At 45.1% G+C, this 13,862-nt stretch overlaps 2 protein-coding genes across 3 annotated transcripts; both read right to left on the bottom strand.

Annotated features, from left to right (window-relative positions):
- Window positions 1–353: 353 nt before the first annotated feature.
- Window positions 354–2,009, bottom strand: LOC123080642 (glucan endo-1,3-beta-glucosidase GIII). 2 transcript variants are annotated; one of them, XM_044503569.1, is made up of 3 exons: window positions 1,927–2,009; window positions 1,607–1,654; window positions 354–1,462 (listed from the first exon to the last, which is right to left on the bottom strand). In XM_044503569.1, the coding sequence occupies exons 1-3, from the start codon at window positions 1,997–1,999 to the stop codon at window positions 525–527; spliced, it is 1,059 nt and encodes a 352-aa protein (XP_044359504.1). In that variant the 5' UTR covers window positions 2,000–2,009; the 3' UTR covers window positions 354–524. The 2 variants fall into 2 exon arrangements, with proteins under 2 accessions (XP_044359504.1, XP_044359505.1); XM_044503570.1 differs by lacking the exon at window positions 1,607–1,654 and having other exon boundaries at window positions 1,927–2,006.
- An 8,932-nt stretch (window positions 2,010–10,941) lies between these two features.
- On the bottom strand, window positions 10,942–13,352 carry LOC123080643 (glucan endo-1,3-beta-glucosidase GIII). The gene is made up of 2 exons (XM_044503571.1): window positions 13,098–13,352; window positions 10,942–12,135 (listed from the first exon to the last, which is right to left on the bottom strand). The coding sequence occupies exons 1-2, from the start codon at window positions 13,168–13,170 to the stop codon at window positions 11,204–11,206; spliced, it is 1,005 nt and encodes a 334-aa protein (XP_044359506.1). The 5' UTR covers window positions 13,171–13,352; the 3' UTR covers window positions 10,942–11,203.
- Window positions 13,353–13,862: the final 510 nt, after the last annotated feature.

Raw genomic sequence — 13,862 nt, 5'->3', positions numbered from 1 at the left:
AGGGGAGGCTGCGGTGGATACACCAGAGTGGCCGCGACACAAAGGGGCGGCCAGGATGGTCGCGGCCTCATGGGAGAAGGTACGCCGGGGTGGTTCATAGGTTGGAGATGGAGAGACTGGGTCAGGAACAGAAGTGGGGAAGGGGCGCCGGGGTGGTTCGGGGTCGTGAGAAAGAGGGGTTTGGAGATGGAGAGAGTCGGGTGTGGGAGAGAGGTGGAGGACTTGTGTTGTCCTGGTTGGCAACGTGGGGATTTTGCCAGGATGTGTGAGGGACAGGGGTGACGTCGAACCATCACGACAATAGTAGATTCTCTTTTAATAATAGAGATTTGAAGGTAAAATATGGCATGTAGAAAGTGGAATTTATTAATCTGTTCATTCCTTTTTTGACTTGTTTCATTGGAGATTAAAAAAAGTTAGAACATAACACACACACAACGAGTGGTTGGCTGCAATGCATGCATTTTAGTACATTTACAAGGCAGCTTATTGGAACATAAAATATTCAGGGTTTGTCGCACTCATCAGAAGCGAATGGAGTAGGCGGCCGACTTGTCGGGATTGAACAACCCAAAATGGTTCTCTGTCGGATCCCCTTTCTTCTCGTTCTCATTGAACATGGCGAACATATACGTCTCCAACGGCCCGGACCTCTTGGGCGTGCCCCCGCCGACATGGTTGATCAACCCCTGGTTGTACGCCCTCGCGTTCTGGGCCGTCGCCCCGAACCCGCCGTCCGACGGCCACCCGCTCTCGGACACGACGACCTTCACCCCGGGCGTCTCGGCGTCCTCCAACGCGGCGTAGATAGAGTCGACCATGGCGTCGAAGAGGTTCGTATAGGTCAGGCCGTTGCCGTCGTCGTTCACGGTGGTGCCCGGCGTGAAGGTGGCGTAGTTGAGTTTGATGTTCTGCGGGTCGCCCTTGTAGGCGAAGTAGGGGTACACGTTGACAAGCAGTGGCGCGCCGGTGCTCGCCAGGAAGTCCAGGATTGGCCCCATGTAGTCAAGGTCCGCGAACACGCCGTTGGAGGGCGGGAAGGTGTCGGTCACCACGTCGAACCGCACCGACGTGGACACCTTGACGCGGCCGCCGAGTCCGGCCGCGGCGAGCGCCCCTTGGAGGTTCTTCATGGCCGGTAGGATGGTCTTCTGGCCGTCGCTGTCCATGACCTCGTTGCCGACGGCGATGTAGCGGAAGGAGACGCCCGGGTAGGGCTGGACGTTGGCCTTGACCCAGGCGGCCGCGGCGGAGGGGTCGTTGGCGAGGCCGGGGAGCGCGCCGTTGCCGACGTCCATGAGGAGTCCGATGCCCGAGCCGCTGAGCGCCTTGAGGACGTTGCTCTCTGGCGCGTAGATCCGCATGGCGTTGATGCCCTTGGATTTGTATAGCTTCACGACGTCGCTCGGTGCCGGCAGGTTGTTGCCGATCACGCCGTTGCAGACGCCGATGGAGTGCACCCCTGTTACGATCGAACAGTCCAAGAGAAAAAAAATCAGTTTCGTTGCGTCTCAAGGTACAGAATAATGTGAGTTCTCGATTGAATACGATCAATGAAAAATAGTTCCTCGAATACATGTTCAGCTAACAGGATTAGTTAGTGAACCTTTTGTTTTTCCGTGGGAGTTAGCAGCTGCCCGGTGCGCACTGCACTCTGTTATGCAAAAATATCGTGCGTTAATTAAGAAGAAATGTCTATTTAGGCTATTGCCGGTGCCAAGAACTTGAGCAATGTAATGCCGTGAGAGTAATCCATTTAGGCTTTTGCCTTTAATTAACGGCATTTTTGTAACAATACTCTCTTCTTAATTAATGAAAATGATAAATCTTTTATCTAGTTTTAAAAAATATTAAGTTTCCGTGTACAATAATAACAAAATGTGTTGATGTAGATGCATCTTAATCATAGATACCATCATATAATACCTCTAGGAAATGCTGCCAAGGAGACAAGGACGAGCGCCACTGCAAGCATGGAAGCAACACCTTGCTTCGCCATCGATGATCGATCGTCAATGCAGTGTATGTGTACCACGCACACTACTCGTCTCTTTATATGTGAAATTCTCAGCACTGCTTTTTTTTTGCGAGGAAAATTCTCAGCACTAGTGTCCTGCAGTTTGGCGCAATACACGTTCGGACGTTCGTTCGGGGTCGATCGAGTCCACCATGCGCTTCTTTATTTCTTATCCGTTTCCATTTTCCACCACTAGCAGAGCACCCACTGTCGTACGTGCTAAGTGCCAAGTGCTGCTTGCATGACACCGGCCGCCGGCGCAAGTGCATGCGCAACTTGTTCGCTGGACCGTGGAAACCGGTTGAACGGATGTCACCATCCGGTCCGGGGTTGCTTGCCAGCCATATCGATCATACATACGCGCGTCTCGGTGATTGACTCGTGATCGGGTCATCGGCGTGCCGGTGCCGGTCGCTTGCATAGCTTGGCAATATGTATATACAGAGAGAGCCGCGCCATGACTAGCTTGTCTGGCTCGTGGAATTTCCTCGGCGTGCTGACCGCTGACCAGGCCCGTCTCACGGCCGGGCAGATGGTGGCCTTGACAGTGCGCGCTTTGTTGCTTCCCGCCACTAACGAAGCTACTTGTCTCTTGTATGGCAATGGCTAGGGTATAGGTAGGGTATAGCAATACTATACCCATACCCGTATAGTCAATGGATGTAAAATTCTATGTGTTCACAGGTATGAAACTTTACTCATGCCCATACCCGATGGGTACCGTACCTATTGGGTACCCAGCGGGTAGAACAAATAGTACATAGGTTGTTCACAATTTTACACTCATTGATAGCACATTTGACAAAAAAAATAAACATCTCAGCTCAATAACAGGTAGATGAGTACATGACCAGTATAAAAATTTAGAAATCACAACATACTCGTAAGTCAATTGGATTAGCCGAGTCACATGAAAAATTAATAATTAATTGAGGACAACTTAACATTAGTTCACAAACGGGTAGAGTATGGGTATACCCGCGGGTACAAGGTTATACCCGTACCGTACCCATGACTTAACGGCTAGGGTATGGATACTCCCATGGGTATAAAAGTGTGTCCATATCTGCCCATGTGTGTACGGAACCCGCGGGTACCCGTACCCGTGGGTAAAATTGCCATCCTTACTTGCCTGTGTATACGTTAAATGTGGCACGGGCGTTATCAAGGACATATTTAATTTCAATCTAGTGGTTTCACACCCTAGTCTATTGGCTGGTCGTAATGGGGAGTATCATATACTAGTATCATGCATATGATACTATTATATGATACTACTTTCATGCATAGTATCATAAGTTAGTATCTTAGGTTGCCTTATTAATTGCAATGTATGGCACAAAGTAGTAAGACATTTAATATGATATGGTATCATGATATGATCCCACATCCTCCTCAATTATGACACATCTATTTATATATAAAAAGTGATTGACGGGCTCCAAAAAAAAAGATAAATAGACTAGAAAATTCCACAATAATTAGAAACATCCATCCATCTATTTAATAGATTAAATATTTACAGCCATTAGATGTGTTTTAAGTGAATAAAATTAGCCACCATTGCCATTACCAGAAAAAAAACGTTTCGTTTCAAGGAAAAAAGGGTAACGTGATGTGGGCTGATTCCTCCATATATACACGCATGCATTAGCTTCCTAAAAAAGGCTGTGGTGAGGTGGCCTGACTCCTTCCTATATGCACGCATGCATTAGAGTTGAACTTTCCTAAAAAACAAATCTAACGTGACATGGTTTCATGCCTTTGTTTATACATGCATTTATTATTCCTTTTATATGGGCGCATGAAAAGGAAAAAAAAACTAATTCTGTTAACGCGCCACGTTAGCCAGATCATTAAACTTAGCTTGATGGTTGGGTCCATAATTTATGACTAAGATTTAGAGAGAGATTTTTTTTGTGTCGTACAGTCCTTGCCATGTACGCACGTTAAAATTAAATCCATCTTGCACTGAGCTTGGACTCCACGCACGTGGTTTTTCTTTCACTCCTCAACCACATATCTTATTATGGTACACACACGTACGTTAACCAACTAATAAGGTGTTTTTCAGAAAAAAAAATCAAGGTAGCTGTACGTACACTAGGTACATGTTATATATTATTTATTTGTACGCATAAATATAAATATTGAATATGTATGGAAAGATAATCAAACATATTTTTAAAAAATATGCAATATTATTAATTATATGCATAAATATAAATAATGATGTATAGAAAGATCATCAAACAATTTTTTTCAAAATTAATATGAAATATTATTATTTTATTAAGAATTAATTACTATTACTAATTAGAGTGTAAAATTACAAACTACGTCACACATTGAAAACACACATTTACTAGATCATTCCCCTTAAGTCCGACATCTCTTTGTATAAACAAAAATCAAGGTAGCTGTACGTACACTAGGTACATGTTATATATTATTTATTTGTACGCATAAATATAAATAATGAATATGTATAGAAAGATAATCAAACATATTTAAAAAAATATGCAATATTATTAATTATATGCATAAATATAAATAATTATGTATAGAAAGATCATCAAACAAAATTTTTAAAAATTAATATGAAATATTATTATTTTATTAAGAATTAATTACTATTACTAATTAGAGTGTAAAATTACAAACTACGTCACGCATTGAAGAAACACATTTACTAGATCGTTCCCCTTAAGTCCGACATCTCTTTGTATAAACGGGGAAACGAAATTTTTGAAAATATTTCAGAAAAGAATATTTGTTAAGTAAAGAAACAATAAAATCTTTAACATTTTCACTAATTTTTCAAGGATAAAGAAAGAGTCTACATAACAAATTTACCACGTCATATGTTTGAAATATAAATGCTACGCGTAATGTCCCATAACAAATACACATATATTGTTCCTGTAAAACCATACATATATTGTTATCGTTCCTAGATGCCTGGTGCCTTCAAGCTAGGGGAGGTGCAAGAAGCTGGGTATGACATTGTTCTAGACTATATTTGATGACTCGGTTTTACTGTGAGACTAAGTAGTTACAAATTACCATACTGATTCTCTTTTGATAGAAAGAATATATGGAAGACTCGTATATCATAAATTTGAGCACCAGCATTTGAACCATGCTAGAAGGGGTCATGCCACCACAACTCCATCATCGCACCAGTAGGCGCTTCAAAAAATTATCATATTAATCACATACTAGAAATATTTGCATCCATGGAAACGATAACTTTCGGCCATCAACCGGGTGAACCATCCTTTTATTAGTAGATTGTAATCATTAGAGCTTCGTAAGTAAATCTTGGAAAAATCAATCCTGGAGATACTCATATCTTCAACTAATACCACAATTCAATAGGAAAAGAGGGGCACCGTAGTAATTCCCAAACAGGAAATAAAACTTTTGGTCATCAATCTGGTGGACCATCTATTTGTTAGTATGCCACATCCGACATATCATAACAAATAAGAATAGCTAGATGTACCTCATTCAACCCTTATATACCACTTAAAAAAGAATCACATGTTTTTCCAAGATTTGAAAGAAATATGATGAAATATTTACCACGAACAGGAATTTCGTAAATTACATTATATTTGTTGAATCGCACAAACACGGGAAAACGATATGAAGGAGGGAGAATATTACAGAGTCGGAAAAGGAAAAATAGTGACCTGTAGGTCGAACTTCAGAGAATGTTGCCGCTATGGAGGATGAGGATGTGCCCACCGCGAGCAAAAATACAGAGACTATCCATCTGGCTTGCGCCCTTGTGAAAGAAAACGTCGCCGACAACAGAAGCTGGATCCAAGAGGGTTGCGGGTCTACGGGAGATGAAATCAATGACCAAGCAAAGGCACGGACGCCACCATCTCTGTTTATCAGCCTAGGAGACAAACCAGCCACCGTCTAGGGTCAATGTGTGGCCGAACCAGCTGCGGGGGTGGCTCTAGGTGTGGACGACCAAACAAAATGCAACAAATCAACAAAGGAAGCTGATGGGAGCATTCCGACGACATCAATTGTTGAGTGAGAAGAAATATTTAGGGAAAGAGAAAGGGGGTCAGGGAAGATGAAAAATCTCAATATGTGAAAGTATGAGTAGGGGAAAGAAGACGGAGAAGTCAAGAATACTATAGAATGGGAAAGTGAAGAATTGGTGGGATCCATAAAAAAATGACATTTTCTACATGCACCTTGCTACTGTCAGTGCACGTGTCTCATATATCAATCCAAAATATATCAAGGGTTCTTTTTTGGTAGTAAGAAAAAGGGACTGATATGATAGCGAAAATATACCATGGGTGGCTTATATTTTGCTCTCACAGTGTGCACCCTTGGTACTGGTGTCCACGTCTATGGAAGCAAATAACTACCAACAAAGAGTTTATGGATATCTATACTATATAAAAATCCAAAATCAATTTCAGTACAAACTCACTAAATAAATATGCCAATCTTGCATACCGTTAGCAAAATAACTTATGACTACATGAAAAATAATGAGAACTACTAATTTTTTATTTACAGTAAAACTAAGCAACATGATAAAAATGCCAGCCAAAAGATACAAATATAATTTGAAGAATGCCTCCGATCAGCAAACTACAGTTAGTATAACATGCACAATTAGCAAGTAAAGAATGAAGGAAAACACATATATTTATATATATCAATACAAAAATTAAACATACCAAAGACACAAATATGTTTGCAAAATTCATATATTTGAAAATGAAATCATATTTGCTTTCAATTTTTAATTGACAAATCAAATAATATATTCTCAAAGTTTGACTTCATAAAATCCTAGCCCGCGCATCGAGCGGGCCACTTTGCTAGTTATCCAAAAAGTCAAATTGGCATGCATGATAGCGCTTCTGATACTCCCATTACGACCAGCCTTAGCTACTCAATGCAATCGTGCGGCCAAAATCCACGTGCCACCGCCCGTTTGTCTCACAACTTCTCATCCTCCTTTCACACCCCGATCATAGTTAGCTAGCTACTCGATCGATTTGTAGGCCCTTGACCGGCCCGCGGTAGATGCGGCCATGATGCTGCGTGGACGCAGATCACTAGGCAACGGTACTTGGGAAGGAAGAAATGGAGCAACAGGGAAGATTGGCCGAGCGTCGGGAAATACTGTTATCGACATGCATGGGAACAAAGATACTCTTGTCAAAATTGATGTGGATGCCCGTCAAAATACAGAACACCTCAAGAGTCGAGAAAAGAATTTTTGTAGCAAAAGATTTGTATTCGATTACCAGACAAGGTAGGTGATCGACAATTGGGTGCTCCAGGAGTCCCTCGTCGTAAGCCTTATTAAGAAGATGTTGCAGCACATTTGCGACAATGATAAATAGAAGGGGGAGAGAGGGTCTCCCTGGCGTAGCCCCCTGCAGCATTGAATCCATGACGCAGACTTCAAATTAAGAAGAACAACCGACATTCTAGAGGTGTTAAGGCATGAATCCAATCCAACCCTCTTGGAGGGAAACCTTTTGTGCAACACTTGAGATAGAGCCTCCCAATAAATAGAATCAAAAGCTTTGCGGAAGTCATCCACTCTTCCTTCATGTGCTGTTATTATTTTTCTTTAAGAGACCAAGCTTCAACATGTCTTAACGTTTAAAGCTTCCTCTTTGCTACCTCCTAATGTCAAAAAATTTCTATTTCTTCCGTCTATTGGTGCCTCAGGAGGACCATGATTGCTTCGGATAGCAGTGATGTTAAGTTTACTAATGTTCATTTGGATTTGGTTTCTATATCTTGCTGGTTCGAGTCTACTATCTCAGACGTCACTTTCGCTATCATGAATGTCTACGGCTCTATCACTTACACGGGATAAAAAATCTTTCCTCAACAAACTCATCGTTTTATCTACCACTATTGTCATACCGTAGACGGTCTTCAGGGATTTTAACCTAACTTTAAAGCCTTCCGATAAATCCCCATCAAACTTCAATTTGGTGGAAGCGGTTGCCTTTGCTGTTGCCATTAACTCCATGGCTCTAAGAGAGATTCCTAAATCGGCCCTTCAACTGGGCTAACAATCAATGCAATGCAATTTTAGCTACTAAGCTTGATAAGGCCTTTGTTAATCTGTCACAAGTACAACCGCAGATCACATTCCGCTTTGCCTCTCCGCCTCTACCAACATCCTAAGTTGATGGTTTTTAGGCTTAAGAGCAATTCTAGCAGACCCCGCATCCCGTCCCGACCCGTAAAATAACCGCCAAAATGCGGGTCGGGGCGGAAAAATCCGCCCGATAAGACCCCGCATCCCGCCCCGGCCCGCAAAAATTTTTAAGGGGCGCGGCAAAATTCCGAGCCCAACCTGGGAAAACGCGGGTTTCCCCCTCGTGGCTGCGGTGCCCTGCATATAAGCGGAAGCGGTTGGTGGGTGACATTTCATCCCGCGCTTTCTCCCACCAACCACCTCTCCTCTCCCCTCTCGCGCCGCCGCCCAAGATTCCGGCGACCGCAGCCGGCAGGAGCACGCCGGATGGCCGCCACGCGCACGAGGCCTTCCCCCTCCCCCTGCGTCAGCGGGCCGCCGGATTTGCATATCTGCGGCACTTCATCGCGGGCCGCCGGATTTGGCTTTTTCCGGCCGCCGGTTGCTGCCCCAAGCGATGGAGTGGTCGGGGAGCCTCTCCCGCAGCCTAGGCAAGGGCACATCGCCGCATGCAGGTGCGAGTTCGTCTGCCCGCCGTCGTCGCCTGCCGTACTCGTCCGGCCGTCCACCGGGCTCGGCGCTCGCGCAATGTCTTTGTGGCTTGCCGATGCCGCTCATAGAGTGCGACAACTGCACGCGGAAAGTGCTGCGGCTCACTTCGAGCATGCCGAAGCACCCCGGATGGGTGTTCTTCAAATGCGAAAATGACGGGGTACGTGCACTTGCGGTAGCTCGTTTCACAGTTCGTTCTTTAGCTAAATTGCGGTGGCTCACTTCGAGCTTGCTCATTCTTTTGTGCAGGACGAAGGATGCTCATTTTGGTTTTGGGAAGGGCAATACATTGATTTGTTGATAGAAAGAAATTTAATAGATGTTAGTGCACTCCTTAGTACAATCGAAGGCAATGATGCGGCTGCATGTGCAACTAGAGGGGAAGCAACATCTACTTCTTCCGAACCAAAGATGAAGAAAGAAGAATGCAAAATCAAGAATCCACAGATCAACAACGAATGCATGGAGAAGATATTAGTCCAACTAGTGGGAGCAGTTATGGAAATTGGAAATCTTCTAAAATTCATTCTTGTAGTTCTTGTTTTCTTTGGTCTTGCTATTCTAGCAAAGATTTGGTGATGCTTTTTTATCCAATGTTGTCAAAGCAATGCAATATGCTAGATCAAATTGAGTTGCAAATTTAAGTTTTGCGGGCCGGGAGGAGATGCGCCAGATCAGACGCCGCAACCCCAACCCGTAAAAAAGCATATTCTGGAAATATCCTTTTTTACGGGTCCATTATGCGGGGTCTGCAACTGCAACCGTCCGCGCCGACCCGCAAAGACGTTTTTCCGCGAACTGCAAAAACGTTTTGCGGGTCGGGAGGATGCGGGGTCTGCTAGAATTGCTCTAACAACTGGATGTTACGTTCAGACGCTTTCTCACCAGGGGCAGTTAAAAATTAATTTTTTCTTTGGGAATAGTTAAATATTAGTGGGCGAGGCTTTCTCACCAGACGCTTTCTCACCAGGATCTAAGCAGTGTTTCTCCCTCTCCCTTGCTGGACCCTACCGGGTTGCTGGGCTGCAGCTTAAACGTGTTCACAACGTAACTTAGACTAGGGCCATTAATGCTAGTTCAGAATTGCACCATTGTGATCGAGTTGTTAGACAAGTTAGAGGAATGTGCACTTTCTCCCATCGAGTTTGGCCAAGGGAGACAAGGACCTCACGTTAGGAGAGATTAATGAGATGAAACACAAAATTTCATATTTAGGCATTCCAAAAATAACTGAAATTATTTGACAACATACCTGCAGGGTATGTCTACAACTCTGAAAAAACCAGCCCAAAACTCGATGAACAGTTAGAGATTTTAAAAACACAATTCGAATGTGAATAGTGGCATCTTTGGTGAATAGCATTTTGACACTGTTCACATCCAATTCTGGCTTTTTTGTTTCTATTAGTGTAGGTTGGATTCAGAGCTGAAACTTTTTGAGATTGTACATCAAATATTGATTTGTGTCTGTAATTTTTTTTGAGAATGTTTGAACATGTTTTGTATTTTTCAAAAAAAAATGATCTCATTGGTCTCTTCACCTAATGTGATATTTTATACTAGTCTCTCCCAGAAAGATGGGTCCGACGTGTCACTCTAGTAGGCCGCAGTCGGTCTCGTTGGTTAAATGTATGGTCGAACTTAGGGCCACACCTCTTCTTCAAGTGTCGTTACACACTTAGGCTTTGAAGATCTATCATCGAGAAGCTTGGGCTACCTCACGTCAACATTCCCGGTTGGCATCTTGATGAATCCGTCAAGGAGTGGTGGGTCAAGCGAACCGATGACCAAAACCCTAATTGGCATGCCATGTCCTCTCTCATCATGCTCACCTCTTGGACCATTTGGAACGAGCGAAATGCTAGGGTATTTCGGCAAAAATTTGTGCCACCGCCTATTCTCCTCCAAACCATCATTGGAGAGGCAAAGTTATGGGTTACTGCCGGCGCAAAGAATAGGGACTATCATTGTGTGTGAGTAATTGTCATGTCGCTTATATGGGGCGTCCTGTAAAACTCTAAACTCTACTCTCTCCTTATTTAATAGATGAGGCAAATCTTATGCCTCCGTTTTAAAAAGAAAACTTAGATCTCGGAAAATTAATGCGGATGCACTACATTGTGGAATGGAGCGAGTATATTGTACGAGAGCAAATGAATAGATGGGGCAAAATTTGACACACCTTCACCTTATTTTATTTTTTTGAGGGGAGACACACCTTCACCTTATTGAGGGTACAAATATGACTTCTAAAAAGTGTAATTTACTCGGTCTTTTCCTTTTCTGTGACTTGTTTTATTGGAGGTATAAGAAAATTAGAACATAACACAGACAGACGAGTGGTTGACTGAAATGCATGCATTTTGCATTTAACAGGCAGCTTATTCGAATATAGGAAATTTCCAGCTGGCGTTTGTTTGTCGGACTCAGAAAGTAATGGAGTAGGCCGGCGACTTGTCTGGATTGAACAGCCCGAAATTGTTCTCCGTCGGATCACCTGTCTTCTGATTCTCGTTGAACATGGCGAAAATGTACGTCTCCAGCAAGCTGGGCTTCTTCGGCGTGCCCCGGCGGACATGGTTGATCAATCCCTGGTTGTAAGCCCGCGCGTTCTGCGCCGTCGCCCCGACCCCACCGGCCGACGGCCACCCGCTCTCGGATATGACCACCTTAACCCCGGGCTTGCCGGCTTTCTCCAGCGCGGCGTAGATGGAGTCGACCATGGCGTCGAACAGGTTCGTGTATGTCAGCCCGTTGTCGGTCACGGTGGTGCTGCCTGGCACGAAGGTGGCGAAGTCGAGCTTGATGTTCTGCTGGTCGCCCTTGTAGGCGAAGTAGGGGTACACGTTGGCCAGCAGCGGTGCGCCGGTGCTGGCGAGGAACTCAAGGATGGGCCCCATGAATGATGTGTCCGCGAACACACCGTTGGAGGGCGGGGAAGTGTTTTCTACCACGTCGAACCGCACCGAAGTCGACACCTTGATGCTGCCACTGAGGCCGGCCGCCACGAGCGCCGCTTGTATGTTCTTCATGGCCGGGAGGATGGTCTTCTGGCCGGCGCTGTCCGTGACCTCGTTGCCGACGGCTATGTAGCGGAAGGAGACGCCAGGGAAGGGCTGGACGTTGGCCTTGACCCAGGCGGGCGCGGCGGAGGGGTCGTTGGCGAGGCTGGTTAGCGCGCCGTTGCCGACGTCCATGAGGAGGCCGATGCCCGTGCCGCTGAGCGCATTGAGGACGTTGCTCTCCGGCGCGTAGATCCGCATGGCGTCGATGCCCTTGGTTTGGTAGAGCTTCACGACGTCGCTCGGTGCCGGCAGGTTGTTGCCGATCACGCCGTTGCAGACCCCGATGGAGTGCACTGGAAAAAAAAAGTGCGGCAAGAGCTAATAAGTTTGATTTGTTACGTTAGGCACAGCATGTAATCACCGCCCAAATACAAACGAAGAAATTACTATTAATTGCTCTCATAAATGTTTAATTATTAGCATATATATGCGCGTGAGGAATAGCTGCCCGGAGAGCAGTGAACGATTTCAAGAAAATATGTTGATAACTTGATATACATGCGTACACACATATTAGTAAGCATTTTTTTGCGAGATCAATAATAATTTATTTCAATATGAAAGAGCCACCATCCAAAGACAAGAGTTTCTCAATACATAGGGTCCTCTTCCGAGCCACACAGACATGGCCAGCTGCAGCTCCGAGCGCCTATACCTTGATAGGCAATCTATAACTCTATTTTAAGATCTATGAAGTTTATGTGGAATAAACACTCTACCACACAGACTAAGGGCGTGTTTGGATTGCATCCTCGCCACTTTTTTCCTGACCTGAGATTGTGCCTGGGTTTGATGCATCAGTGTTTGGATGCTACCCTGGAAAAATTCTACCCTGCCTGGCCTGGATATCCGGTACTGTAATTAGCCCGGCCCAGGAGACCGAGTTGGGATGCCTGGACATGCAGCCTGGCCCCTAACTGCAGCCTGGCTAGAAATTAGATAAAATAACCATAAAGTAATGGCCCCACAGAATATACTAATGGATAGTAAATGCTCTACCAGGCTAACAACCACCAAGCCACCAACCAAATGCTTTCTCTTCGTACTAGCCTGGTCAGGCAGGAAATTTGTAGCATCCATGTCCACACCAGGCACCCCTGAACCTCCAGGCATAAGGGCGAGGAAAATGAACCAAACTGACCCTAAATGACCATAAGCCGAACGATCTAAACTAGAATCGGATAGACAGGATAGAAAGTTGAAGAATCAGACTGCACAATAACTGGTAGATCGGTATGCTGAGTAAGCATATTACCTGCTGGAAATGCTGCGAGGGCAACAAGGACCAGCGCCACTGCATGCATGGAAGAACCACCTTGCTTCGCCATCCTCCTCGCCTATCTCTGTGTCTCTTGAGGTGTCTTGTGCGGTACTATAACCCTTATTTGCATGAATGTACCAAGCAAACTCGTCCCTTATATACCCTAAAAAATCTCAGCATTACCGGGAAGTTTGGCGCAATAATACACGTTCGCTCCCGATCCAGTCCACCGTTTGCAGTTTCTTCTCGGTTTCCATTTTCCACCAATTGCTATAGCGCCTGTATGTGTATTGGCCTGTCCCTTTTCAAAAAACAAAAAATGTGTATTTGCCTGTGGAAAGCGGTTGAACGAGTGTCACCATCGTACACGCGTTGCGTTGCGTCCGGGTCGTCGACGTGCCGGCCGGTGCCGGTACAGGTCGCGCTCCATCGCTGGGAGGGCATGCATGGCGACATACAGAGCTTGTCCGGCTCGTGGAATTTCCATGCCGCGATGACCGCTGACCTGGCCCGTCTCAGGGGCTGATAGTGGCCCCTGGACAGTGCGCACTTTGTTGCTTCCAGCCACTAGGGGCGTGTTTTTGGTTGCCGTAGGTGCCAGGCCTGACTAGTTCAGTCTTGGCTGAACCCAGCCTAGTTGGAGGAAAACAGAAAAAAAGTCGACATCTGTATATAGTTTGGTTGCCCGCATTTACGCCTTTCGCATTAGGGTGACAATTTTGACACCATGTTTGGTTGCCTGCATTGGCTCGGCTCACG

This window comes from Triticum aestivum, chromosome 3D, assembly GCF_018294505.1.
Source record: "Triticum aestivum cultivar Chinese Spring chromosome 3D, IWGSC CS RefSeq v2.1, whole genome shotgun sequence".
Classification (NCBI taxonomy): domain Eukaryota; kingdom Viridiplantae; phylum Streptophyta; class Magnoliopsida; order Poales; family Poaceae; genus Triticum; species Triticum aestivum.
Note: the sequence above shows the minus strand (reverse complement) of the source record. Positions and strands in the feature narration are given on the sequence as shown.